General features: G+C 40.4%; 2 protein-coding genes across 2 annotated transcripts; both read left to right on the top strand.

Annotated features, from left to right (window-relative positions):
- The first annotated feature begins 118 nt into the window (after window positions 1-118).
- On the top strand, window positions 119-12299 carry LOC102291691 (ellis-van Creveld syndrome protein). Its single transcript, XM_005918593.3, has 20 exons — window positions 119-596; window positions 701-814; window positions 1041-1127; window positions 1621-1844; window positions 1940-2024; window positions 2124-2222; window positions 2305-2433; window positions 2539-2700; window positions 2815-3031; window positions 3770-3918; window positions 4105-4203; window positions 4279-4491; window positions 7848-7957; window positions 8074-8275; window positions 8372-8584; window positions 8707-8842; window positions 9833-9923; window positions 11519-11645; window positions 11741-11837; window positions 11925-12299. Exons 1-20 carry the CDS (start codon window positions 417-419, stop codon window positions 12071-12073), a joined length of 2883 nt encoding a protein of 960 aa, XP_005918655.1. The 5' UTR covers window positions 119-416; the 3' UTR covers window positions 12074-12299.
- A 112-nt stretch (window positions 12300-12411) lies between these two features.
- LOC102291395 (major intrinsically disordered Notch2-binding receptor 1) lies at window positions 12412-19226 on the top strand. The gene is made up of 4 exons (XM_005918592.3): window positions 12412-13185; window positions 14072-16085; window positions 16497-16715; window positions 16997-19226. The coding sequence occupies exons 2-4, from the start codon at window positions 14082-14084 to the stop codon at window positions 17189-17191; spliced, it is 2418 nt and encodes an 805-aa protein (XP_005918654.1). The 5' UTR covers window positions 12412-13185; window positions 14072-14081; the 3' UTR covers window positions 17192-19226.
- The last annotated feature ends 5007 nt before the right edge of the window (window positions 19227-24233 follow it).

Genomic DNA, 24233 nt, shown 5'->3' with positions numbered 1-24233 from the left:
TTCTTGGAAATCTTTTTTTCTCTTACTTGTGTCAGTGTTCTTATAGACATTGACTCCCTTATTTTTATGCAGAGATAATGCTTTAACATTGAAAGCAAACGTATTTCATTTCCGATCTAGCAGCACGGTCTTGACTCACTCTGAAAATCTCCTTCCAGCCCTCTTTTTTTTTAGTTAGTCGTTTTAGGACAAGGTTTTGGCTCAAATAAGTTGCTGGAAATCGTAGCTTGCTCAAGTTTAGAACCGTATTTTTTAACGAAACACGAAAACCTTTGAAATCATTCTCGAGCAGATAAGTTTGGTGTAGAGATTGTTTTTTTTTTTTGTTTTTTTTAGCTAGCGTCAGATGTTATTGTTTACTCGATGAGTCCTACAAAATGCTCCGTATTATTTCTACAGTTTGAAGCAAAGCAAAGATGGAAGAGAGGGAAGTGATGGCGGAATGCGCCACCGACGTTTTGGTCAGTTTCCCCGAGTCGCTGCATCTGTACACAGGACTGCTGACAGTAACTACAGTGTGCGGAGGGCTGTCGGGAATATTAGCTGCTGCTCTTTTGTATGTCTTCTGTCTGAAGCCTTTGCTGTTGACGAGACAAGTAAGCATAAATAGTCTCTTCCACATCCGCTGAATCCACTGTATTGATTCCTTACACTTTACATTCCATATTTGAGATGTTTGTTTTCTCTTTTGTCCCATCAGGGTTACAATGCAAGTAGACTGCTTGAACCTGATGATGCTGAATTAGACAACAACCAAAGGGACTATGTCAGCAAATGCAAGGAGGAGGCTCCAAGTGGAACCACTCATGACAAAGTATTACTCTAAGACTCAATTACTGAAAGTTAGTGTTGTTTTGCACAGGTACATGAATGAGGTAAATCAAGTCCAAAATTACCACAACATTCATGCCCATGATGACTGCTTGTAAACTTCTGACCAAAACTGTGCATACATAAACTTGGATTTTTATTCAGTGTCACAAAGTTTTTGATGGTTAAGACTTCTCTTTAATAGTTTACTCTGTTTACTTATTGAGCAGGAGAAGAAGCAGCCACCCGTGAACAGTGATGTGGCTGCTTTTGCATCCAGAGCAAAAGTGGTTTATCCCATCAACCAAAAATACAGAGTAAGTCCACCATCTCTAGAACATGTGGCAGAATTACACGTACACAACTAAACAGTGTTTTATTCCAGATATGCTAAAGTTTTTCCTTTTTTGGGGGGCTAAAGCTGTTAATTTTGTCTGTTTACCACAAATATCAGTAGAATGTGAATGAATTTACGTATGCAGACGAATCCACATGATTAACTAACAATGCAGTTGAAAAATATTTTGCCAAATATACCCACAGTATTGTTAAGTGCATGTGATCAAAGTGGATTGAATATTAACTTGATGCAAATTAACTGATGGAAGTTTGGCTTCGATTGACATACACTAATAAGTAGTAGTTGCATTCTTCCATTAACTGCATATTTCATTAACTACAATATGCACAATGCTAGTTAGAAATACAATTGATATAAAGAATATGTATAAGTTGTGTTTTACAATGACAAGAAGGAAACATGGCCTACTTGGCTACTGATTCCGCTTTATGTTTCACTGTTCCTGTCAGCCTTTAGCAGATGGAGCATCCAATCCGTCTCTACATGAGCACTCAAAGTTGCCAGTGATGCCTAATGAAGAGTCGTCCTCCTTCATGGATGGAGAGTCTGTGAGCCAAGAGCAGGACAACGATGACAGCAGTCAGTTCATTTTCTCTTCGCTGTTCCCCAAGAGTTTACAGAACCAGAGATTTAACAGGGTTTCCCACTATCCTCACACACTGACACAAACAGGGTAAAAAATAACTGTACACACACATTATAACCACCAATTAATCATGGCACATTGCACAGATCCAAGTAACAACACTCACCCATTTGTTTACACAGTTTTGGAAGTAGGATCAGCCTTTACTGTTTGGCCCTGCAGGACATACAACATTACTGCTCTCAGCTTCAAGACGAAAAATATCTGGTGAGCTTTAATCATCTGTCCTATAATGTACTAGATTTCTTGTAGATATCCTTTAAAGAATGTTGTCATACTAATATATTTTTTTTATTCATATTTTAGATTTTTCTACAGATGGTGAAAATAATATTGAACTATCGGTTTCCAAAAGACAAAAATGATGCTTCCTTTTCCAAGAATATTCTTCAGATGCAAGAAAAGGTAGGAGTCAATTACTAGTACTCTATTTAGAATCACTGACTTTTAAAACTTTTAATGTAAGCATCAGTTTTTATCATTTAAGGAACTGAATGAGTTGAGGAAACAGTTAACTGCAGGCCAAGCTGTGAGTGAGAAGAGTCAAGATGATCCGTGCACATTGGAAGAAATTGAGAGAAGTCAGAAAGATCTTCTTGAACGTGGCCTTCAAATGGTAAAAGTCGAGAGGAACAGCTGTTTCACATCTTTTAGACTCCATCTATTTATGCTGTCCTTCCATGAATAAACATGGCTGCACAATGTTTGTTTCTCTTCATAGTCCAAAAGTTTCAGCAAACAGGTGGAGGACTTGTGCAAACAGCTACTTAAGAAGACCAGCTCTTTCTCTCCAGATGAAGCTCAGAATGTGATTCAGTCTCTTATTCAGACACTTCTGTTAGTAGAGAAGCATCTGCTGAAGGCTCAAGAAGTAGATCTAAAGGTTAACCAACACTCGTCATTTGGAGTAGCGTTTATTTTTATTCTCATCACTTTTGTCATCATTTTAAGACTGAAAATATGCTTCTGAGTATTTCTGTTATTTTCCATTTCTTAGAAAATGCAACAGAAGTTGTTGTGGTGGGAGGAGCTGACAGGTCTCATTCAATCCCAGCCTGCCTTGCTAAGACAGGAGGTGACTCTAAGGCAAGGCTTGATGGCTACAACTCTGGAACAGCTGACAAGCGATAGCATGTTGAAATTTAGCCAAATGGAAAAGATACTTTCAAAAATTCAGGCTACACTGATTGAAGGCCTTCAGCAGTGCACTGACGGTAAGACGAATAAACTGAAATAGTTTTAGTTGAATCTCATGAAATTATTGTGTGGTTCTACCAAATAAGAGAATTATATTTGACAGTAAGATGTATGTTTCTTAAGGCATATATTTACTAAACAGGAAAAAAAATATGTAATGACAGTTTTACAGTGATTGAAGTGATTGACCAAATGTGTGTGGAGTTATCTTCTAATATACTCAAATGGTTCCCAGAGACAAATGGCAATCTGTAATATCTAGCCTAGTTCTTAAATTTAAGTGGTGGACTCTGAAAATAGGCCATTTTCTGGGAATCCTCTTTAGCTCCTTAAATAAGGTCAAGTTCTTTCAGGACAGCAGAGAGTATCATCATACTGTATGTATTAGTGCATCCCAGACTCTCAGCCTCTTTCTACATATCCCTCACTGTTGTCATAGACAACAAAAACAGGACAATGCTGTTTAGACGTTAACTGTGCCTACAATTTTCAGCCAAAGAATCTTTTCTTTTTGGACTTATTGGTACTTTTATTTCCTTTTGTGCTCGAGATTTTAATAATTGTGAGAAACCTAAGTAGACTATGGAGCTATGCAGTTAGGAGACATTGTTCTGTCACGACTACTTGCTAAATACACCAAGTAAAGCATATTACTTAACTTTTATTCTATATTCATCAAACTATCTTTGCACTGCAATAAAACAAATGCAGTTGTCTTGATAATCCTGAGCTTGACAGATTCCTCTATGCTGCAGATTGCATGAAAAAGACAAATGAGCTGGTGAATGAGAAGTGCAGCAAAAAGGTGTCCAAGAGGAAGAAGCTTCAGAGGAGTCACACCAAGGAGAAGAGCCGTGCCTTAGAACTGAAACGGAGTCCCAGTGACCTACAGGAGCTTACCAAGGTCAGGTCCAATACCTTAAGGATTACTGTTGAAATGGGATTGTTTGAAAGAGCTTTAAAGAATATGATTTTCTGTTGGTACTTGAGGAATTTTCCTCTTGTCAGTTTTAGTCACTGTAGTTACAATAACTAGGCAAAAGAGACCATGGAAAGTGTGCAAGTAAGTCTGAGCTTATGTGCCCTCCAGGTATATCATGAGTTGCTGATGAAGCACAGGCAACAGATTTGGGACTTGGAGCAGCAGCAGGACAGAAGGGTGGTTGACGGCCTCTGTGACCTCTGGAAGGTAAATGATCAATCGCTAAATTCTGTCTGCTTACAGAGCTCGTCTGTTTTTCTTATGTAGTTTCTGTGTCTTCAGAAACTTCGTACCTCTTGGTCCAAGAGGCTCGGGGAGCTGGCCAAGGATGTTTTTCTCTCCTCTGTTCCTGCTCAGACAAAGCTCTCTGCTGAACACTGTGAGAAACTGTGGCTGGATCTGGAGCAGGAGCTGTCTGCTCAGCTACAGCAGGTGGAGTGCACTACCAGGCAGCAACTGGATGACATTAGGGCTGAGCTGGATACATATGAACAGGTAGAAAACTTGTGTTGAATCTGTGTCATTGTTTCATTTCACATTTCAAATTTAATGAATTTTTTTTCCCTGTACCGTTTTTTCCACACTATAAGGCGCACTGTTGAAGAGTGGGTCTGTTTTCATACATAAGGCGCACCATATTATAAGGCGCATTAAGACAAACAAAACAGTCAGATAACTCGACCTTTATTAAGCTCATTCACAGTAACTCTTAACGTTGTTAAGCTGTAACACTACGCTGTAACTTTTTCAGTCCATTCAACTTCCACAATTCCATCAGATTCTTCACCTTCCATGTCTGAGTTAAACATCTGGGCAATTTCGGCATTAAGCATGCCCGGATCCCTCTCATCATTATCCGAATCAGTCTCGTTGCTGTTACTTAGCTGTTCAGTGATTATTCCAGCCTTTGTGAAAGCTCGGACAACACTTGACTGATACCTTAGCCCAAGCATCCACGATCCATTGACAGATAGTGGCGTAACTCGCTCGGCGTTGCCTCCCTGTCTTGGTGAATGTGTGTTCGCCTTCTGTCATCCAATGCTCCCACGCAGCTCATAATTTAACTTTGAACGACCTGTTGACACCAGTACTCAGGGAGTGCAGAATTATTAGGCAAGTTGTATTTTTGAGGAATAATGTTATTATTGAACAACAACCATGTTCTCAATGAACCCAAAAAAACTCATTAATATCAAAGCTGAATGTTTTTGGAAGTAGTTTTTAGTTTGTTTTTAGTTTTAGCTATTTTAGGGGGATATCTGTGTGTGCAGGTGACTATTACTGTGCATAATTATTAGGCAACTTAACAAAAAACAAATATATACCCATTTCAATTATTTATTTTTACCAGTGAAACCAATATAACATCTCCACATTCACAAATATACATTTCTGACATTCAAAAACAAATCAGCGACCAATATAGCCACCTTTCTTTGCAAGGACACTCAAAAGCCTGCCATCCATGGATTCTGTCAGTGTTTTGATCTGTTCACCATCAACATTGCGTGCAGCAGCAACCACAGCCTCCCAGACACTGTTCAGAGAGGTGTACTGTTTTCCCTCCTTGTAAATCTCACATTTGATGATGGACCACAGGTTCTCAATGGGGTTCAGATCAGGTGAACAAGGAGGCCATGTCATTAGTTTTTCTTCTTTTATACCCTTTCTTGCCAGCCACGCTGTGGAGTACTTGGACGCGTGTGATGGAGCATTGTCCTGCATGGAAATCATGTTTTTCTTGAAGGATGCAGACTTCTTCCTGTACCACTGCTTGAAGAAGGTGTCTTCCAGAAACTGGCAGTAGGACTGGGAGTTGAGCTTGACTCCATCCTCAACCCGAAAAGGCCCCACAAGCTCATCTTTGATGATACCAGCCCAAACCAGTACTCCACCTCCACCTTGCTGGCGTCTGAGTCGGACTGGAGCTCTCTGCCCTTTACCAATCCAGCCACGGGCCCATCCATCTGGCCCATCAAGACTCACTCTCATTTCATCAGTCCATAAAACCTTAGAAAAACCAGTCTTGAGATATTTCTTGGCCCAGTCTTGACGTTTCAGCTTGTGTGTCTTGTTCAGTGGTGGTCGTCTTTCAGCCTTTCTTACCTTGGCCATGTCTCTGAGTATTGCACACCTTGTGCTTTTGGGCACTCCAGTGATGTTGCAGCTCTGAAATATGGCCAAACTGGTGGCAAGTGGCATCTTGGCAGCTGCACGCTTGACTTTTCTCAGTTCATGGGCAGTTATTTTGCGCCTTGGTTTTTCCACACGCTTCTTGCGACCCTGTTGACTATTTTGAATGAAACGCTTGATTGTTCGATGATCACGCTTCAGAAGCTTTGCAATTTTGAGACTGCTGCATCCCTCTGCAAGATATCTCACTATTTTTGACTTTTCTGAGCCTGTCAAGTCCTTCTTTTGACCCATTTTGCCAAAGGAAAGGACGTTGCCTAATAATTATGCACACCTGATATAGGGTGTTGATGTCATTAGACCACACCCCTTCTCATTACAGAGATGCACATCACCTAATATGCTTAATTGGTAGTAGGCTTTCGAGCCTATACAGCTTGGAGTAAGACAACATGCATGAAGAGGATGATGTGGACAAAATACTCATTTGCCTAATAATTCTGCACTCCCTGTAGTGGTGAGACGGACACGCATGGAGTTGTAGATCAAAAGAGACAGAGATTTGTGGAAAAAGCCATCCGGTCTCTTGACATAAACTTCCCTCAGCCACTCGCTCATCCATCCCTTTGAGTTAGCCTTGACGATGACGCCGGCCGGAAACTTTTCTTTTGGCAAAGTCTTCCTCTTGAAAATGACCATGGGTGGTAGTTTCTGGCCATTAGCTTGGCAGCCCAGAACTACAGTGAAGGATGACTTCTCCTTCTCTGCGGTGCATATAGATACCGTACTGGTCCCTGTTTTCTCGACAGTGCGGTTCACGGGGATGTCAAAGGTGAGGTGGACCTCGTCCATGTTAGTGATGAGTTCTGGCCGGGTCTTCTTTTCAGTGATCTTATTCTGGCAGTAGGTGTGGAAAATGGCCAACTTTTCTTTGTAATTGTTTGGTAGTTGCTGTGAGATATTAGTTCTTCTGCGGATTGAGAGATTATGCCTTTTCATAAAACGGAAGCACCAAGAGGGTCCCCCTCGAAAGTCGTTGATCTGCATGTCACGTGCTACCGCTGTTGCCTTGAGTCGAATAGAGACTGTAGAGACACTTCTACTTACTGTTCTCTGTTCAATAACTGTTCAATTTTGTCCTCTAACTGCGGCAATCGCGCCTTGTTCCCTTCGGAAACTCCTTTTGGTCTTCTTTATTCGTTTTAGGCCATCTTCTTGCTTCCTCCTCTTGCGCACCATGGACTCATTAATGCCGAGTTGTCTCGTAGCTGCTCTATTTCCATTTTCTACTGCATAACTGATTGCTCAGAGTTTAAAATCCGCTTTGTAAGCATGTCTCTTCGAGGGGTGCCATTTTGGAGTCGTTATACACACACAACACGGTAATGTTATGTTGAAGCACAGTACGTATTACTCCACGAGGTTCCTGGCAACGGTAACCGTAATGCTCCAAAAAGTGGTACTAAAAAATGTTTTTGACAGATTTTTGAGCATCGTGTACCACACAAAATCAGCTTGAGGTCAGTAAGCATAAACCAAAATTCATACATAAGGGGCACTGTCGATTTTTGTGAAGATTTCAGGATTTTACATGCGCCTTATAGTGCGGAAAATACAGTAATTTCTTCCGATTTTTAAACCCTGCCCAGTGATCTAATTACATGAGAATCTTACAAAATTGCTTTTCCTTGTTTTAAACTGAGCTTCTCTTTGTGTAGGTATGGACTGAAGGGATTGCTTTAGGGCAGTCCTGTCTGCAACACCTGAGGGAACAACAGATGAAGATCATCCAAGACATGGTAGCCAAACAGAGCTACACACTCAACAGGTAAAATCGTAAAAAATATTTATGACATATTGAGTGTATAAAAAAACTAGGTCTGCACTGTGGCCAAATCCACTTATGAGTTAATAGGAAGTAATGGAATGTAATATTTCTCTTAGTGAAATGGGGAAGCTGATAGAGAAGAAACATGAGCACTTTCTGCTGGTGGTGCAGAGGCACTTTGTGGTCAGGCACTTTTGTCTACATATGCTGAAAGAGATGAGGCTGTCCAAGCTGAAGGCACTATCTCAGACTGATTTCAGAGCTCTACTAATAGAAGATCCCAGTAAAAACCCACTGTGTGTCAATTTAACTCTCAAGGTGGGAAAATTCACACATATAAACACAGTTGTTTTTAATTTGTTCAGTGTTTTAATAATTCTTCTGTTGAACACTGTTATCTGCTAACAGTCACAGAATGGCAGGCCGAGCCTAGCAGAGAGACATCTGGGCCCAGAGAGTCAGCTCTTGGGGAATAGCTTCCAGCAGGAGTTCCTGTCTGAACTGGAAACGGGAACAGAGCTCCTTCAGAGCCATGAACAGCTGGTACTAGGCAACACCCTAAGCTATGCCATTCAACAAATGAGGGAAGACCCGCCTACAGAGTTACAGACCGCTTCTAGCCTGAAGGTAAGACCTGGGTGAAAGTTATTTAATTTCACTTATTTTTATAAATGCCTAATAAACTGAGAATTAGCTTCCAGTGGTTGGTTTTCATTAGGTTGCAGGCTAAAACCTTTTTATTCCACTAGCACCACCTGACGGAAGCTGCTGCAGAGAGCGTTTACTTGACCAAAGATTCTCTTACTTCGCTGGTCCGAAGCTACTATTCCCACCTACAGGATATCACCAGAAAACTGCGCCAGGATGATTCAAAAATAAACCAGGGTGAGACAGACCCAGCACGAGTTTAGTTTTTAAACTAAAGTAACCAGAGTAACCCTGTATTCATTACTGAGTACTCAGAAATCTTGAAGGAGCTGCCTTCTTATTTGTAAAATAATTTTCTCATTTGTTACAAATGTCCCCTTCCAAATAATCCCAAAGGAGTTCTTTCGGTTTGAAATCTGGTGACTGGAGGACAATTAAGTACAATGAACTTATTGTCAACAAACCACTTTGAGCTATTTGATGCAAAATGGTTGAAGAGGAAGGATGGATTGGTGCTTTCATGTTGGTTACACTCGATTTGTATTTCCAATGTTTTGGTGAGCCTAGCCTCAGTTTCCTGTTCTTAGCTGACAGGTGTGCCACTCATTGTGGTCTTCTGCTGCTGTAGCCAATCTACTTCAAGGTTGATGTGTTGTGTGCTCAGAGATGCTCTTTGGTATACCTTAGTTGTAACAAGGTATGAAGAATAGGAGTTGTTACCTATAAACTACTTCAAGGTGATAGGTAACTCATATATAAAGTGGTTATTTGATTTCCCTCAAAAGGAGGCAATACTCTAGGCATTTTCTCCCAGTACACAGCACTGACTGTGAACACTTAGCGAGTGTTACTGTAAGAGCTGTGATAGTACAGGGTTGAAATAAACTGTTAACAGAAGAGAGCAGATGATGCTAGTCAGATGCGTTGTTATTGCTTAAGCTATGAATGATTTCCTGTAAGGAGGAAGGAGAAGCTGAAATGACTTGCTTCAGAAGTGCACGATCGAATAGAGTTCACCATTTTCCAATGTGAGATAACTGAAGCTTCTTTTGATCTGTGAATCAAGAAGAGGTGTTCTATTAGAGTCAGAAAATAACATAATAGAGCTGAAATGAGCATAATAAATGGCAAGTTTTACATTTAAAATTGTACGGCAGCTAGTAGTCAGTAGACAGAAAATCCACCTTACTCTTTTTACTCTTGTAAACATTTCCTTCAATCCTTCAGAGGTGAATGAGGGGCAAGAGAGCAGCAGGGCCTTGCTGAGAGAGCTAATGAACTGGAGCAAGAAACCCGGATCTGCTGAATTCCAACAGAGGTACATAAAACTGGTAGAGCTGGTATTTTTTTTTTTCAGTGGTACTTTATTGTAAATTAATTCTTACAAAACATGTACAGTGGTCCCTTGGTATAATACGGTTCACCTTTCGTACCCTCACTGTTTCGACGATTTTTTTTGGTGTGCAATCTTGCATGCTTTTTTTTACTTATTTATTTTTTTACAGCACATTGTGTTCTGTGTCCTGATCAGCTGGAGACCATTGTCAATCAATCTCCTCCGTGCTGTGTCTCCTGTACATTACAGAATGCGTTCAGCTTGTCAAATTTCGATCGCTAGCATTGTGACTCGAAGTGCTGTACTGTATGTTTGTAAGTTTTCTCCCCAACAAACAAAACAATGTCGACGAAACGTTTTGCACCGTAGAAGGTACCTGCCCTAGCACCCGAAAGGCAGAGGAAGATGCTAACCATCGCACAAAAAGTTGGACTTCTGGACATGCTAAAGGAAGGCAGAAGTTACCCGGGGGGTTTTCAGACCATATGGCACAACGGATTATACAGGGTGGGCCATTTATATGGATACACAGTAATAACATGGGAATGGTTGGTGATATTAAAGTCCTGTTTGTGGCACATTAGTATATGTGAGGGGGCAAACTCCTCAAGATGGGTGGTGACCATGGTGGCCATTTAGAAGTCGGCCATCTTGGATACAACTTTTGTTTTTTCAATAGGAAGAGGGCCATGTGACACATCAAACTTATTGGTAATGTCACAAGAAAAACAATGGTGTGCTTGGTTTCAACGTAACTTTATTCTTTCATGAGTTATTTACAAGTTTCTGACCACTTATAAAATGTGTTCAATGTGCTGCCCATTGTGTTGGATTGTCAATGCAACCCTCTTCTCCCACTCTTCACACACTGATAGCAACACCGCAGGAGAAATGCCAGCACAGGCATCCAGTATCCGTAGTTTCAGGTGCTGCACATCTCGTATCTTCACACCATAGACAATTGCCTTCAGATGACCCCAAAGATAAAAGTCTAAGGGGGTCAGATCGGGAGACCTTGGGGGCCATTCAACTGGCCCACGACGACCAATCCACTTTCCAGGAAACTGTTCATCTAGGAATGCTCGGACCTGGCACCCATAATGTGGTGGTGCACCATCTTGCTGGAAAAACTCAGGGAACGTGCCAGCTTCAGTGCATAAAGAGGGAAACACATCATCATGTAGCAATTTCAAATATCCAGTGGCCTTGAGGTTTCCATTGATGAAGAATGGACCCACTATCGTTGTAACCCATATACCACACCAAACCATCACTTTTGTTGTTCCAACAACTGTGTCACATGGCCCTCTTCCTATTGAAAAAGTTGTATCCAAGATGGCCGACTTCTCAATGGCCACCATGGTCACCACCCATCTTGAGGAGTTTGCCCCCTCACATATACTAATGTGCCACAAACAGGACTTTAATATTACCAACCATTCCGATGTTATTATGATGTATCCATATAAATGGCCCAGCGTGCTACTTCGCGGGTTATTTTTAGAACGTAACTTGCTCGATAAACGAGGGACCACTGTATATAATTTTCAATTTATCTTTGTTTTCAAATTTATTAGGGTTGAACTTCACAAAAGAAAGGTGCTGGAGCAATATGATCTGGATCAGGAGATGACTTGCGAGCAGCTTAGGCAAAAGAAAATAGCCCAGGATCAAACCATGCAAAGGGTCAAAGAAGAGTTACTGGTTAGTATGCTTCGTCTGCACTGTACTTTTTGATAGTAGGTGTATTTACATCCTTTAGATGTGTTGTGTTAACATTGTGATGCTTTGTCCATTAGGAGGCAGAAGAAAGCTTCATAACTGAGCTTGCAGCTTTGGCCCGGATTTCTGTCCAGAGCCATGATCCAGAACACAGCAGTGAAGAGGACGACATTGGTAACCACCCTTACCCCAGACAATTAAATTGTGTATATTCCCATTTCACTCGTTCATGTCCTTTTTAATTTGTTTGCGTTTGAACAGGTGATCAGAGTGCCCCGATACTGGACCTGCTGGCCCTTAATCCAGCATTAGATCCAGCTTTGAACCCTTCACTCACCCCGACTGTAGTAACACCAGTGAAGAGTTCAAAACAGAAGAAGGAAAGAAAACGAGAATCTCATCAGAGTTGACATCATTTCACAGCGTTGACATTTTCCTGCAGTAATATTCTGTAAAAGGTTGACTCTTTTGTTGTTGTTATAGTTTTCCTCTTATAAAGCCAAAATGTCTCTGTTGATACTAGTATTGTCATAAAAAGGTTTTAAGTCAGAGTTTAAATACTGTTATTCTGAAATGTTTCCCTCAGTTTTTCTGTATTTTTAAGTGTATCATGACATAACAACTCACTGAAAGTGATGAATTGTGTCTTTCTTTCATACCCGACTATGAGAGCTGCTACTCAACTGGCCCTGTCAGTAAAGCATTTACTGCCTACACCCACACTGCTTTTCATACCACTGCTCATTCTCTGTATTGATTCCTGAGTACACAGGATGATGGATGCTTTTCTAGTGAGTTGTTGGATGAATTAGAGATGTCCATCCTCATTGTAGCAGAGTGCTACTACTCAGCGATGAAAGCCTCGCATCTCTCTTGGTCTAATGGGGTTTTAAGTACAACCCTTTATGGATGATAATGCAGAGTAATGGTGAAAACTCTGGGAGGGCTGGAGTCTGGCAGACACTTTTGTGTGTGCACAGCAATCCAGCAGGCAATTTAGCCTGCACCTTATGGTTCACTGTCGGTTTGAAGTTGAAGGAGTGTCAATTAGCAAACATCAATTTTTAATCTGCCCTTTATTTTCATGCTCATCTTGCACACATAGCCAATTATTGCCATGGCAGCCTGAGAAAATATGCTCCAGGTCCTGACCCACTCTTGCTCATCACAGTGCCCTGCCAAGAGTGTTTCTCCTGCACTGTGTCAGTTAGAAATGTCGGTGTACTGTTGACTTTACAAGTGTCGTCGCTGATCTGTGGTGAGGGGAAACCGTTTGGATGTATTTTGAGGTCCCTTAGGGGACTGCAGGGACTTGTGGGAAGATGACCTGATTTCTAATTTTCTCCTCTCCTGCCTGGGCTGTGGGCTCGACACTGATTCAAACGCAGAGAAGCCCGTGAGAAGAGTGACTAAAACGATGCTACACCAGACCTATTTGGAATACGGTTTCTCTGTCAGTGTAAATCTGGATGTTTGGTTGATGGATACAGGCGTGGCTGTAATTCTGCACTGGTAGATTCAGGTAAGTGGAAATACACTTAGGTTTGCCTTGGGATATGCTTCACTGTTACTGACGTGTTTATAACCTAAATTGCATATTTGCAGCATTTTTCTGTAATTGGTTTTATCCCATCTGACACACTAATCCAAAAGAGGTCATGGTCTTTTTTTTTCTTTCTTTAAAAACAAAAGAAAGACAGCGGTCCATACTGTTTGTATATTTAGATCATTTACAAATGCAACAATTGGAGTTTCCAAATGCACGTCAGTATGTTCATCCATATGGTCTTCATTTGTTCAGTAAATGCCCTGAAGCTGTTAATAGAAAAGGTGGATTAAAAATGTCCAGTGAGGTAAGTGTGCGCAGTGTGACGCCGTCATCAGATCAGATGATCGTTTATTTTAGGACCCCAGAATAAGGTCGCTTTCCAAAACTGAAAAAAGTATCCTCTGTACAGGAAGGTGTCTGAATCACTTCTGTAACTAACAGAAACTTGTAAGCTAATATAAGAACCTCAGCATAATAAATGTGACTGTAAAATGAGTAAGACATCCTTTAGAACCGGTAAACTATATTTTTTTATAATAATAATACAAAAGAAATGTGTAGTAGTAGTAATGCCTAGGCTACAATAACTTCACTTACATCACTATTGTTTTTTGTTATTTATACACAGCATGTGTATTATTCTGATTTAAGTAATTCAACAAACATGCTTTCCTGGGGAAACTATTTTATCTTCACTCACTTTTTGACTGGTCAAATATAGGACTTCAATTCCCTTTGCAATCATGTTTAAGTGGCTTTAATACTTAGTAGTTTTGTGGCATTGTCTTGCATTTGAGAATTGCTATATTTAAATTGTAGCAAACTTTGCCTATCCTAACTGCTTTCTTCTGCTTGTCAGGTGAGCAACCATGGCTAACCTGCAGCAGGAATACCCTGGAGTTCTTCTGGGGATCCTGGAGGAACTGGCCAATATGCGCCAGTGGCTTACGTTCCAGGATCTTTGTCGTATGGTCAGCAGCCGCTTTGACCTCGAGCACCTTATTGAGCTCAGGAGTTTGCTCTTTGCTGCAGCTAGCAGGGATCCCTGTTTCCCAGCCACTCTGTTCAGGGACAGAGTTTCTACCAGAGGCCAGGGGCTATCACCCATAGGTGTCGCTGCTGACATAGTAACTATCTTCAATCTTATTCAGATGACGGGTGGGGTCTCTGAAGGGAGCCAACCAATGAGAGCTCCCACTGTCCTGCCTGTTGACCAGTCCCCAGGCCCCAGTCTGCCTGGGATCCACCAGCTGAATATCCCTGGTCGAGAACGAGTACGCACCCACTCTGACTCCAGTGGCCAGCCTATTGACCAGCACTTGCTTTTTCCAAAATCAAATTACTCAGCGCGGAAACGAGCAAGTCTTCCCCCGGATCCTATCTCACTTGTGTCCTCCCCCCCAATAAGAGCGAGGGCTGTGTCTTTCGACTTGCCTCACACCACCCTTCTGTATCCTAGCAGTCAAATCTCTGACAACGCAATGAAGAATATCTACCTACCCTTGGAAACAGACAGTGAGTCTAGTGGAGATTCTGCCACCGTGGAGGTGTTTGAAGCTGAACAGGGAACATCGGTTGACCAGAAGAGAAACATCTTCAGGAAAGACTTCCACAACCAGCCACCTTTAATACCCCAGGTCACTGTTAGCAGTGAGTCTCCCAGTCCCAACAAAGGGCAGAAAGGATTCGATAATCTCAGCTTTGATATGATCCCTAATCCTTACCCATCACCAACAGCAGTTTACCAGACTCCAGAGCAGCGAGTTAAACATGAAAGCTTGGATGACCTACAGGACTCAACGTATTTCGGACCCGGCTCTATCCCGGAGCCATCCCCACGGCACCTTCAACCTCCTAGGACAAAAAAGCATGCATGGAGCAGTAAAAGTCACAGTCTAGAGGATCGGCTAGGCCTAGACAGCATTGGGATGGGCATAGAATCACAAGGGGGGCAACTTCCAAGACGTTCAACCCCTGCTATCAGTAGGGGCTTTGGGGGGTCTTCAGGAGGAGAGAGTGGAGATAGTGGATTGCCAGGTGGAGCTGATGGATTCAAAGCTCAGGCAACACAGACAGACCCACCGGACCCTCGGCGACTCCGTAGCCTTGTTCATGCTGATCGCCTCTCTTTTATGACCTCATTAGATGACCCTGAGTTTGGGGAAGATGACATCAGTGCAATCTTTCGTTTCTTAGATGACATTAGTATGTGTGGTTCCACAGGAGTCCTGCACCCCAGTGATAGCACCGCTAACCAGGACACCCCTGAGGCTAGACGTGGCCGGCTAGGTCAACTCCAGAGGCTCTTTCACTCTCTAGAAAGCAGTGACGATGGGCTGAAAGCCAGTGTCTGTAAGTTACTGCTTCGTATGAGCCAGATAGAAAGACAACTAGAATCGCTGAATGATGTGAAGTCTGAGATTTCCCAGGTACTTTCTGCTTTACAGCGATTAGATGAAAAGATCCAGCAGCCACCCGGAGGTGGCGGACAAGTTACAGGTGGGAGATGGCTTGAACCTCTTAGTGGTGTCTCCTCTTTCATGAGCCACCCTTTAACTCCTTCAGAATCATCAGAACCTCAACCTTTGTCTGCATCTGGACATCTGTTTCCCGCTACCAGCTCCAGTAGTCTGGACTGGAGCCGTTGGAATACTCCAGGAGATCAAACAGAAAGCAGCAAAGGTCAGGCAGATTCAAAGGGCGTGAAAGAAGGGAAGAAGGATGCATCATCTAGTCGTGCCTCTAAAACCCAGCCTGAAGAGAAAAGTGTCTCTGACTCCAAACAACTGAATGTGTCTAACTCTGCAAGAGACTGGACTGTGTCATTCTCGAAAAGTAAAGATGGCAAAGCTTCACAAAGAAAAACCGGGCAGGTAGAGTAATTCCACATAGTATTTGATCCTATATTTTCTATGATACAAAAAATAAATGTTAGATTAGAGATTAGTTCATAAGCATATAATTAATCGCCCTTAAACGTACATAACAGTTTCAGCCATGAGTATAAACATGATGTTCAGCCTCAAAAAGGCATGTTTTTAACTCTGTATTTTGCCGACTAGACATCTGTGATTATGTGGTTGTTTGACAAGTGAGCTATTGGTTTAAACTTTTAGGATGACTAAGATTTGGTCAAGACTGAAAAGAAGTATATTGAAATGTATATACATTGTGGTATTTAGCATAACTAACATTGTCGACTTACGGAATTTTAAATACTTTAAAGATGTGTTGTCATCTAAACAGCATACATAAAATCTGTGTTTTGTGCATATTTATTCTAGGCAGATCAGTCGGGCAGCACCACTAACCTACTCTCCCAAAAGCCTGCCAGCCTGGTGGAACAAGTGTTTAACTCATCCCTGTTCCACCACAAAGACAGCAGTCTCACAGGGGGGCTAAGCTCTGGAAAGGTCCTGGACCCTAGATTGGCCGAGGGAAGGGGAAGACCAATATGGACTGTAGATGACAGAGAAGCACGAATCTCACCATTGGACTTACAGGCAAGAATTTCTGACTTTTAAAGCGACACAAGCAGTGTGGAAATGACACAAGCAAATATGTTGTATGGTTTTTTTTTTTGATTGCCTAATATCAGTGCCTAATGCAGAGTCAGCTGACATCCATATCGATCAGTCAAACTTTATTTATATTTATGTGTTGCACATTTAATGTCTTAGTGCAAAAGGAAATGAATGGTCAGCCAATAAAAACATGGAACAAGTGTGAAATAATAAATATATATCTACTTGGTATAGAAACTAAATGGAATTATGTCCCTCAGGCTCCCGAGTCTCTGAACCCGAACAACATGGAGTTCTGGATGGACGACATCTACAATCCAGGCTACGATGCTCTACTCAGGCGTAAAGAAGCTGATCTCCGCCGGGCCAAGATCTGCAAGCTGATTGCACTCATAGCCACTGCAGTGACTATCATTCTCATCATCGTTATTCCCATTTGCACTATGGGCCAGTGAAGCCTCTTCCAGAAAACTCACTTTCTTGCCTGATTTCATTTAATTTGTTAATATATTTATTTTCAGCAGCTATGAGCTGTGCCTAGGACCATATATGGGATTCTTATTGAGATTAGTGGAGGAGAGACTGTGACTCTTGAGCGGGTTTGATGATCTGCGAATGATCAATACCTCCTTTTATTTCTCTGCATGCACCATCATTATTTATTACTTCAGAAATACAGGAGGATTTTAACTGTTACTGGAAATTACATATAGCCATTCCCTCGTACAGTTACATACACACTGTAAATCATCTCCCGTGCCATTTTTTTCTCCCATTTGCTATGATTTATTTCATGACTTATGTTCCTACTAAACTGAAGCGACTGCAAAGGAAGTAACTAACTTTAAAGGTTTTAAACAGTTCTACAGTAACTGATAGCATATGTTGAAACTAGTAATACTGAGCCAATGCAAAAGGAACTTTTTATTTTTTTCCCCTCCTTTCGTCTGCACTTTTCTGAGAAACAGCACTGTTAAAAAATGCATTGTGAATATGCTTGAGCACTGAACACTGCCTGACTTGTTCTTGCTGTTCCCCTGAGAACAAACTAGGGCTTATTTCACCTCTATGTAAGATAATTGTTTCATTAGTAAATCAGAGTTTAACATCTGTAATTTATAAATAGAGTTGGATTTCTTTTTATAATTAAGTTTAGTTTCAACATTTCTTCTTGTACTTTAAAAGATATACTGCTCATAAAATGTTAAGTTATTAAAAAAATAATATTTTTATAGAGTTTTCGCCCATTTTCAAACTGTCTAATCCATTTTTGAATGTGTCTGACTTGTGGAGCAGAGTGTTTACCAAGCGTCAGGTTTCACGAAATGAAAGTTGTTGTTGTTTTTGTTGTCGTTCGTGATGCTTTGGCTCTGGAGCAGTGAAAAAAGGAGGGAGCCCTTTCCAGTAACCGCTCTCTGAGTGGATGATTCCACTTGTAATTTAATTGATGGGATGTTTGGAGTCCACCTATGCACATTATCTTTTCACAGTACTCACTTGCCAATAGCTTTTCCACATTTTTGCAGACTCACTTAGCAGATTCCTCTGCTGTCCTTTGAAAACGTCCTGTGAACTAAGTATGCTAACTTTTTGTCCCTGACTAAAGAATACATTGCGGCTGATGTCAAATCTGTTCATCTATAGTGGGATACAACAATATATCTCTGCAACAAAACTACCTGTGTAAAGCTTCTATCTTTCAGCTTTTGCTGTCAGAGTGCTGTTGCTTGAACTCCAAAGTAAGGCTGTGATGTAATGTGCAGAGTTCCCTTTATTGTGGTTAAAATATAAAGCACACTTACAGTAGACTGTAATCTAATACATCCTCATCGGAAACCACAGCCTTTCAATGACCAGATAATTGAATTAAATACACCACCTCAACAAAAATGTAACATTGTAAGCTGCTCAACTTCAGTATTTTTCAGGACTAATTGGATTGCATTGCATCTTTTAGGTGCACATCTTCCTCTGATGTGGATTGGACAGTTGTCATGCCATAAAAACTTCACTTTACACAGGATGTATAGAGAGAGTGAGTCGTGCTTCAGTGTATGGGCCTAAGTAGATGCACTATATACCTGCCAAGTGCTCCCCATGAGGCTGTTTGTGGATCCATTACCTTTCCAATGGTGCCAGTGAGAAGACTTAACTCAGCACAATCTGCAGGGTGCTTCCTTTCAAACTTCTGTGCATTAGACCATCCTCATACTTTTTTAGTCTTGAAATGCACATAACACTTTTGTTTGTAATGTCGATATTGTTTTTGTAGTATCCACGCAACTTTTAGACAGACAGAGGAAATCTGTAAACTTGTTATTCGAGTAAACAATGCCTAAAAAAGAAAACTTGATCGCGAATGTAAGAAAAACATGTCACCATACAGTTTTCTGGTGTGCAATGCTTCAATGATGCAAGGATGTTTGTTGACTTGCCTGTCTGCATAAACTCATTAAAAGGGGTGTGTGCCTTTTACAGCAGTTTGTCTGATTTAATAAACTCTAAATGCAAACCTAAATGTAATATATCATAATCATGCACTTATAGCAACACAGAGAATGGGGGACATCCTGCAGAAAAGAACTGCACTGCAAATTTAATTATGTCTCATTTTTCCTCAAGTGTGTGGTTACACTTGCAGACAGAACAAGTCCATCCATTTTAAGAAAGAGCTGCTGATTAGAGGGGAAAAGAGATATTCTGGCAGTCAAATGATCCATGACTAGAGGAAATGTACAAATAAAGATGAATAATTGATAAAGACATAAAGGACGCATCGACTGACAAATCTGATTATCTCAAATCAGCTATAGTGGACTTGAAGTACTCAGACAGTTCTGAAGTAATGCTCATTTAAAAAAATAAAAAAATAAACCAGCTAAAACCTTTTTTTGAATTGTAAACTGTTCTAATATGGACACTTACATGTAAGTTCTGCAGTTGAAAGCGTGTGTGTGTGTTGTTGTCATTAAATCTTGCACAAAGAGCTCCTGCTACACCCAGATATGCCATCCGCTGCTGATTAATGATGCTGTTGGTTGCATCCCAGTTGGCACGATGATGGCAACGAGACACAAGGCACAATTACTCACTGTTTCACAACTTTATAATTTCACACATAATTTCCCATTGCTGTATTGCATTCAATAATATACACAGAAAGAGCAGGAAGTATATATATTGTGGTGGCTTATAGTGAAAACTGCATAGTCTATATATAAAAGTTACTGATATCACTGACTAATATTTACTCACAGTCAGTAAGGTAGGCATGTCAAACTAAGTGGCCTCATATGAAAATCTTAAAAAAATAAAAACATTTAATACTTTTGTTCTATACATTTCAGGAATATTAAAAATGCCCATGATGATTATTTGTTTGTTTAAATAAATAGATAGATAGATAAATAGATACTTTATTGATACCACTGTGAAACTGTTGTGTTGCAACAGCATGATAAAGAATAAAAAATAGTACAGTCTACAATAAATAACAAAGAAACAGCACTTTGTAGTGCCACAGCCGCCTTATACTCAGGGGCGGATCAACAAGGGTGTTATATGCCACCCTAAAATAATCTCTTGCCACCCGTAGTGCCACCCTAGGTTTTTGCATATGCCAATGTTGTTTTTTAAAATAAGCTAGCATTAACACTTTGAGCCTAGCTACAGTTAACACTGAATACCTAAAACTGAGTATATTGCATACTGTTACCCTCCCTCCCCACTACTAAAAAATGGTTATTTCTTGTTGTCAGTAGTAACCAATGCCTTTGATTGTGCCGAGCAATGATATTTTTAAAACTGATGAAAATCCTAGGCAAGACTCCACTCCTCTGTGAGGAAACATCTGAACCGTTATCTGTGTAAGTATGTTTTTCTAACATAATATGTAAAGTTGGTAACAGTATGTTTTTAGAGGCTTGGTGGAGGACAAGAGGTGGTTGCTGTGGTGATGGGTGAAGTGGCGTGTCCACAGAAGGAGATGCTCAGAAAGCTGCAGAAGAAGACGTGTGCTGAAGTGCTGAATCTCAGCCAAATACAGACAACTGTGTGTATGCTCAATCATCTAGTGGGCTGGTTTCAGTCATTGTGCGAATGTACTGTTTATAAGTTTGGGGAAACCTGCAGTCAGCTGAGACTAAAGAAGTCACTTGGTTGAGTGACGAAACGTTTCTCCCACTACGTCCAGATGGACAGAATCAACCTTTTGGGAAGGACAACTGTGGCTTTTCTCCAACTTTTGGCCAATCATGTTAGTGTCCTGTTTATCACACATAATAAAAAGCATTTACTCTCTGTGTGTGATGTTAATGTGCAAATGTAATTTGTTACTATAGAGAATATGCACAGGACTACTGATATAGGGCTGTGTTTTTGTGGCACTTAAGTTTAAATTGGTCATGGACAGACATTCTTCCATAGCATGAAGAACAGCAAAGGTCTAAGGCAGTTTTGAACTAGTAATATTCGTTTTCGAAATGATTCTTAGTTTTAGAAATTTCAGATATTTTTTAACCGCTTTCATATGCAATCATGCAGGGCATTTATTTTGACTGAAGTGATCATTGGTGCTCAAGGCATCGTGCTTTAGAATTGAATTTCATCTTCAGGCTTTAAAAGCATTATACAGTGAAAAGACTTGTGTATCATTCTTACATTCAACAACTTGTGACCAGGGCTATCTTAAATAAACCAAACATGACTGAACAAAGGTGAATAAACTCATTTACTCTTTCATCAGTCTGCAAATAAATACTGTGATGGTCGTCAGGCCCACACCAAGTCCTGAGTTTGACATGCCATGAATCAGCTATTATTGTCATGTTTTAGAGTAGTTAGTACTGTAAAGCTAAGATTGGGCTTGTTTTACATTTTGTATTTTATAGCCACAGGTTTGCTTTATGTGTTATTACAGGACATGTTTTTTTGAAAAGCATCTCCAAGCTTGAAAGCTGGGCAGGCACAAGTCCATTTATTTTGTTATGAGTTTGAGTAAATGAATGAATGAATTTGTTCGCAGCTGGAAGAGGGTGCTGTTAAAACAACCCTATTATTTTTTTCTGTTGACTGCTTCTCTTAGCTTCCACCAACATTATTACCAAACATACTCATGGGCAAATAAATAAATCGCTCTTGTACAAATGATCGGTGAAAGCCTCAGACTATCGTCGGTGGTCGATATATTCGTCCAATCGCCTAACCTTATCCTATATCATATTGTTGGGGTCCACAGAACACTTTTTTTTACATTTTACTTTGTAATTATTAAATGTTTGCAGGTGTACGCAGAGTTTGCCTGCACCACCACTGTCCCACTGACATCCAAATTCATGCAGCAGCTAGATCACCATTCCTTGCTGCTAATGAAAGTCTTCCAAAGGAAAGGAGGAGCTCTGCGATAAAAAACAATTAAGAACATAATTTTGAGTTGTTTTCGCAGCACATTTTGGGTCCTTATGGAGTTCCACTGTTAAAAGCAGTCCAATCAACCGACGTCAGACAAATTTGAGGAGAGATTATAGTACTGCACTGCGCAGTTATGAATTCATCCTGCTGCTTCTATCCGCAGTGGCATTATCTGAAGGGAACCAGTGTCCTGATTCCACTGCCCTGAGAATGGAGGCTTGACCCAGCAGGGAGCACCATCATACCAGCTGGTGAGTCTGGTGAGGCGGTGGAATGGTGTTCTCCCTCGGACTCTGCAGCACGTAAAAGGTGTCGTCAGCTGCAGTGAGTCTGGGGTCAATGAATCCCCTGAATGCAATATAAGGAAACTCCTTGGACCCTGTAACCAGGTCATGGTATAGCAAGAGGATTCTGGTACATCTTGGTGTTTTTGGTTAATGTCACAGCTGTATCGATTTTATGAGGCTATACTGTGTAAAAAAGGCTGGTGCGGTGTAGAGATTTACTTTAATTTGCCAGTTTTATTTGACTTTACAACATTTACGGAGAGATATTTTCAATAAAAAATGACAAATGCAGCAGCTTATTTAGTTTAAATTCTAACCTTCATAGGCTATTGTAAAAGCGTAACGGATAGCTATTTTTTAAATTTGAAATTTGCGTTTGTAAAATAGTTTAAAGTTAAAAGTTGGGCATAAATCATTATAAACAGGCGTTTGTTATACATTTCAGGTAAATTTTATTCTGTAGGGAAAAAGGGCGAAACGTCTTTATCAAACGCTCGGACAATATTTCACAGTACACCAATTTTATTGTACACGGGTTTTTTTGTTTATTTTATTTATTTTTTCCGCACGAAGATGATTTATTTTCTTTAAATATTTTGTGATGAATCGATGATTACAATACATTACATATTGCAATATTACAATTATTAAAATACTTATCGAAACTGTGAAACTAAATGAGATTTTTTTTTTTATTTTAAATATGATAACTATGGGAAACTTATTCTGAATAAATAAAGCCGATATGTTTATCCCTTCACCTCGCTTGGGTGACACTGGGAGTCAAGGTGCTAAGGTTTAGTGTTGAGGGGGCAGGAGCCAACAATCGAATTTGGTTTTCACGTGTGAGCGCTACCAGGAGCTTTTTCTACAAGTGCTGTGAAAACTGTACATCTAATGAACAAATTCTTTTTAACTAATGTTGAGGGAGATGTGGCCAAATTTGATCTTGTAAGCATAGTGTGCAAAATAAGTTATGGATACTGCGAGATGCTGATCTAAATAAATATATCATAATTATGTGAGTGCATTATGTGAGATTTACTTTAGTATTGCCGTCTATACAGGTGTCCAGATGTATGTTATGGGTGATAAATTTAAATTGTGTGCATACAATAAGCAGGCTTGAGGTTTCTCACCTGACTTTAGCTGTTTTATTTTCAATAGACTGATATTTAACCGAAATACAAATATGAAAACCTAAGTGCTGAACACGAATTCATTATTAAACATCACTGAAACTCTATGCAAGCTTAATGGCAATGTGTTCATGATTTACAAATATTATAGATTGCATTCATTTATCACAAAACTTTGTTCACAGTCACCAAGAACATGCAAAGTTGTTCTTTACTATGATCTGTACATGTCTTGAGATTTAAACCCTTAATTTCTCTGATTATGTCATGATTAACATAGGTGACCTTTTTGTTTTCTTGTAGCTGAGTTGGTCAGTCCAGTCAGTTTATGTCAAATGATCATCACAAACCTGAGGAACCGTCCTGATTGATTCAATTTCTTTCATCACATCTCCTCCTGTTTCATGCAGGCGTCTTTTGTACACCATCATCACTTTCTCCACTTCAGCTTGAGGTAAACTTGTTTATTTGCAAAGAGAAGCAGAGGCATGGCAGTATATGGATTGTTGTTGACTAAAAACACACAGTGGTAAGAACTAAATTTGAACAGGTTTTCTGCATTTTTGTTTGTGAGCTTGTTTGTTTTTTTGCAAAGGATAACAATGTTTCCATACACATAGTGAATTTTTCATAGAAAAACTGGATCTTCTTAGTTCTGCCTG

The sequence above is a fragment of the Haplochromis burtoni genome, unplaced genomic scaffold (genome assembly GCF_018398535.1).
Source record: "Haplochromis burtoni strain Fernald_Lab_line unplaced genomic scaffold, NCSU_Asbu1 Contig_32, whole genome shotgun sequence".
Classification (NCBI taxonomy): Eukaryota; Metazoa; Chordata; class Actinopteri; order Cichliformes; family Cichlidae; genus Haplochromis; species Haplochromis burtoni.
Note: the sequence above shows the minus strand (reverse complement) of the source record. Positions and strands in the feature narration are given on the sequence as shown.

Excerpts from the sequence above, each read along its gene's own strand:
- LOC102291691 (XM_005918593.3), top strand. The coding sequence starts at position 417 with ATGGAAGAGAGGGAAGTGATGGCGGAATGCGCCACCGACGTTTTGGTC. Across the intron at positions 2,434-2,538 it reads TTGAACGTGGCCTTCAAATG|TCCAAAAGTTTCAGCAAACA; the intron begins GTAAAAGTCGAG and ends TTCTCTTCATAG. Across the intron at positions 11,838-11,924 it reads CAGTGAAGAGGACGACATTG|GTGATCAGAGTGCCCCGATA; the intron begins GTAACCACCCTT and ends GCGTTTGAACAG.
- LOC102291395 (XM_005918592.3), top strand. The coding sequence starts at position 14,082 with ATGGCTAACCTGCAGCAGGAATACCCTGGAGTTCTTCTGGGGATCCTG. Across the intron at positions 16,086-16,496 it reads CACAAAGAAAAACCGGGCAG|GCAGATCAGTCGGGCAGCAC; the intron begins GTAGAGTAATTC and ends TATTTATTCTAG. Across the intron at positions 16,716-16,996 it reads TCTCACCATTGGACTTACAG|GCTCCCGAGTCTCTGAACCC; the intron begins GCAAGAATTTCT and ends TATGTCCCTCAG.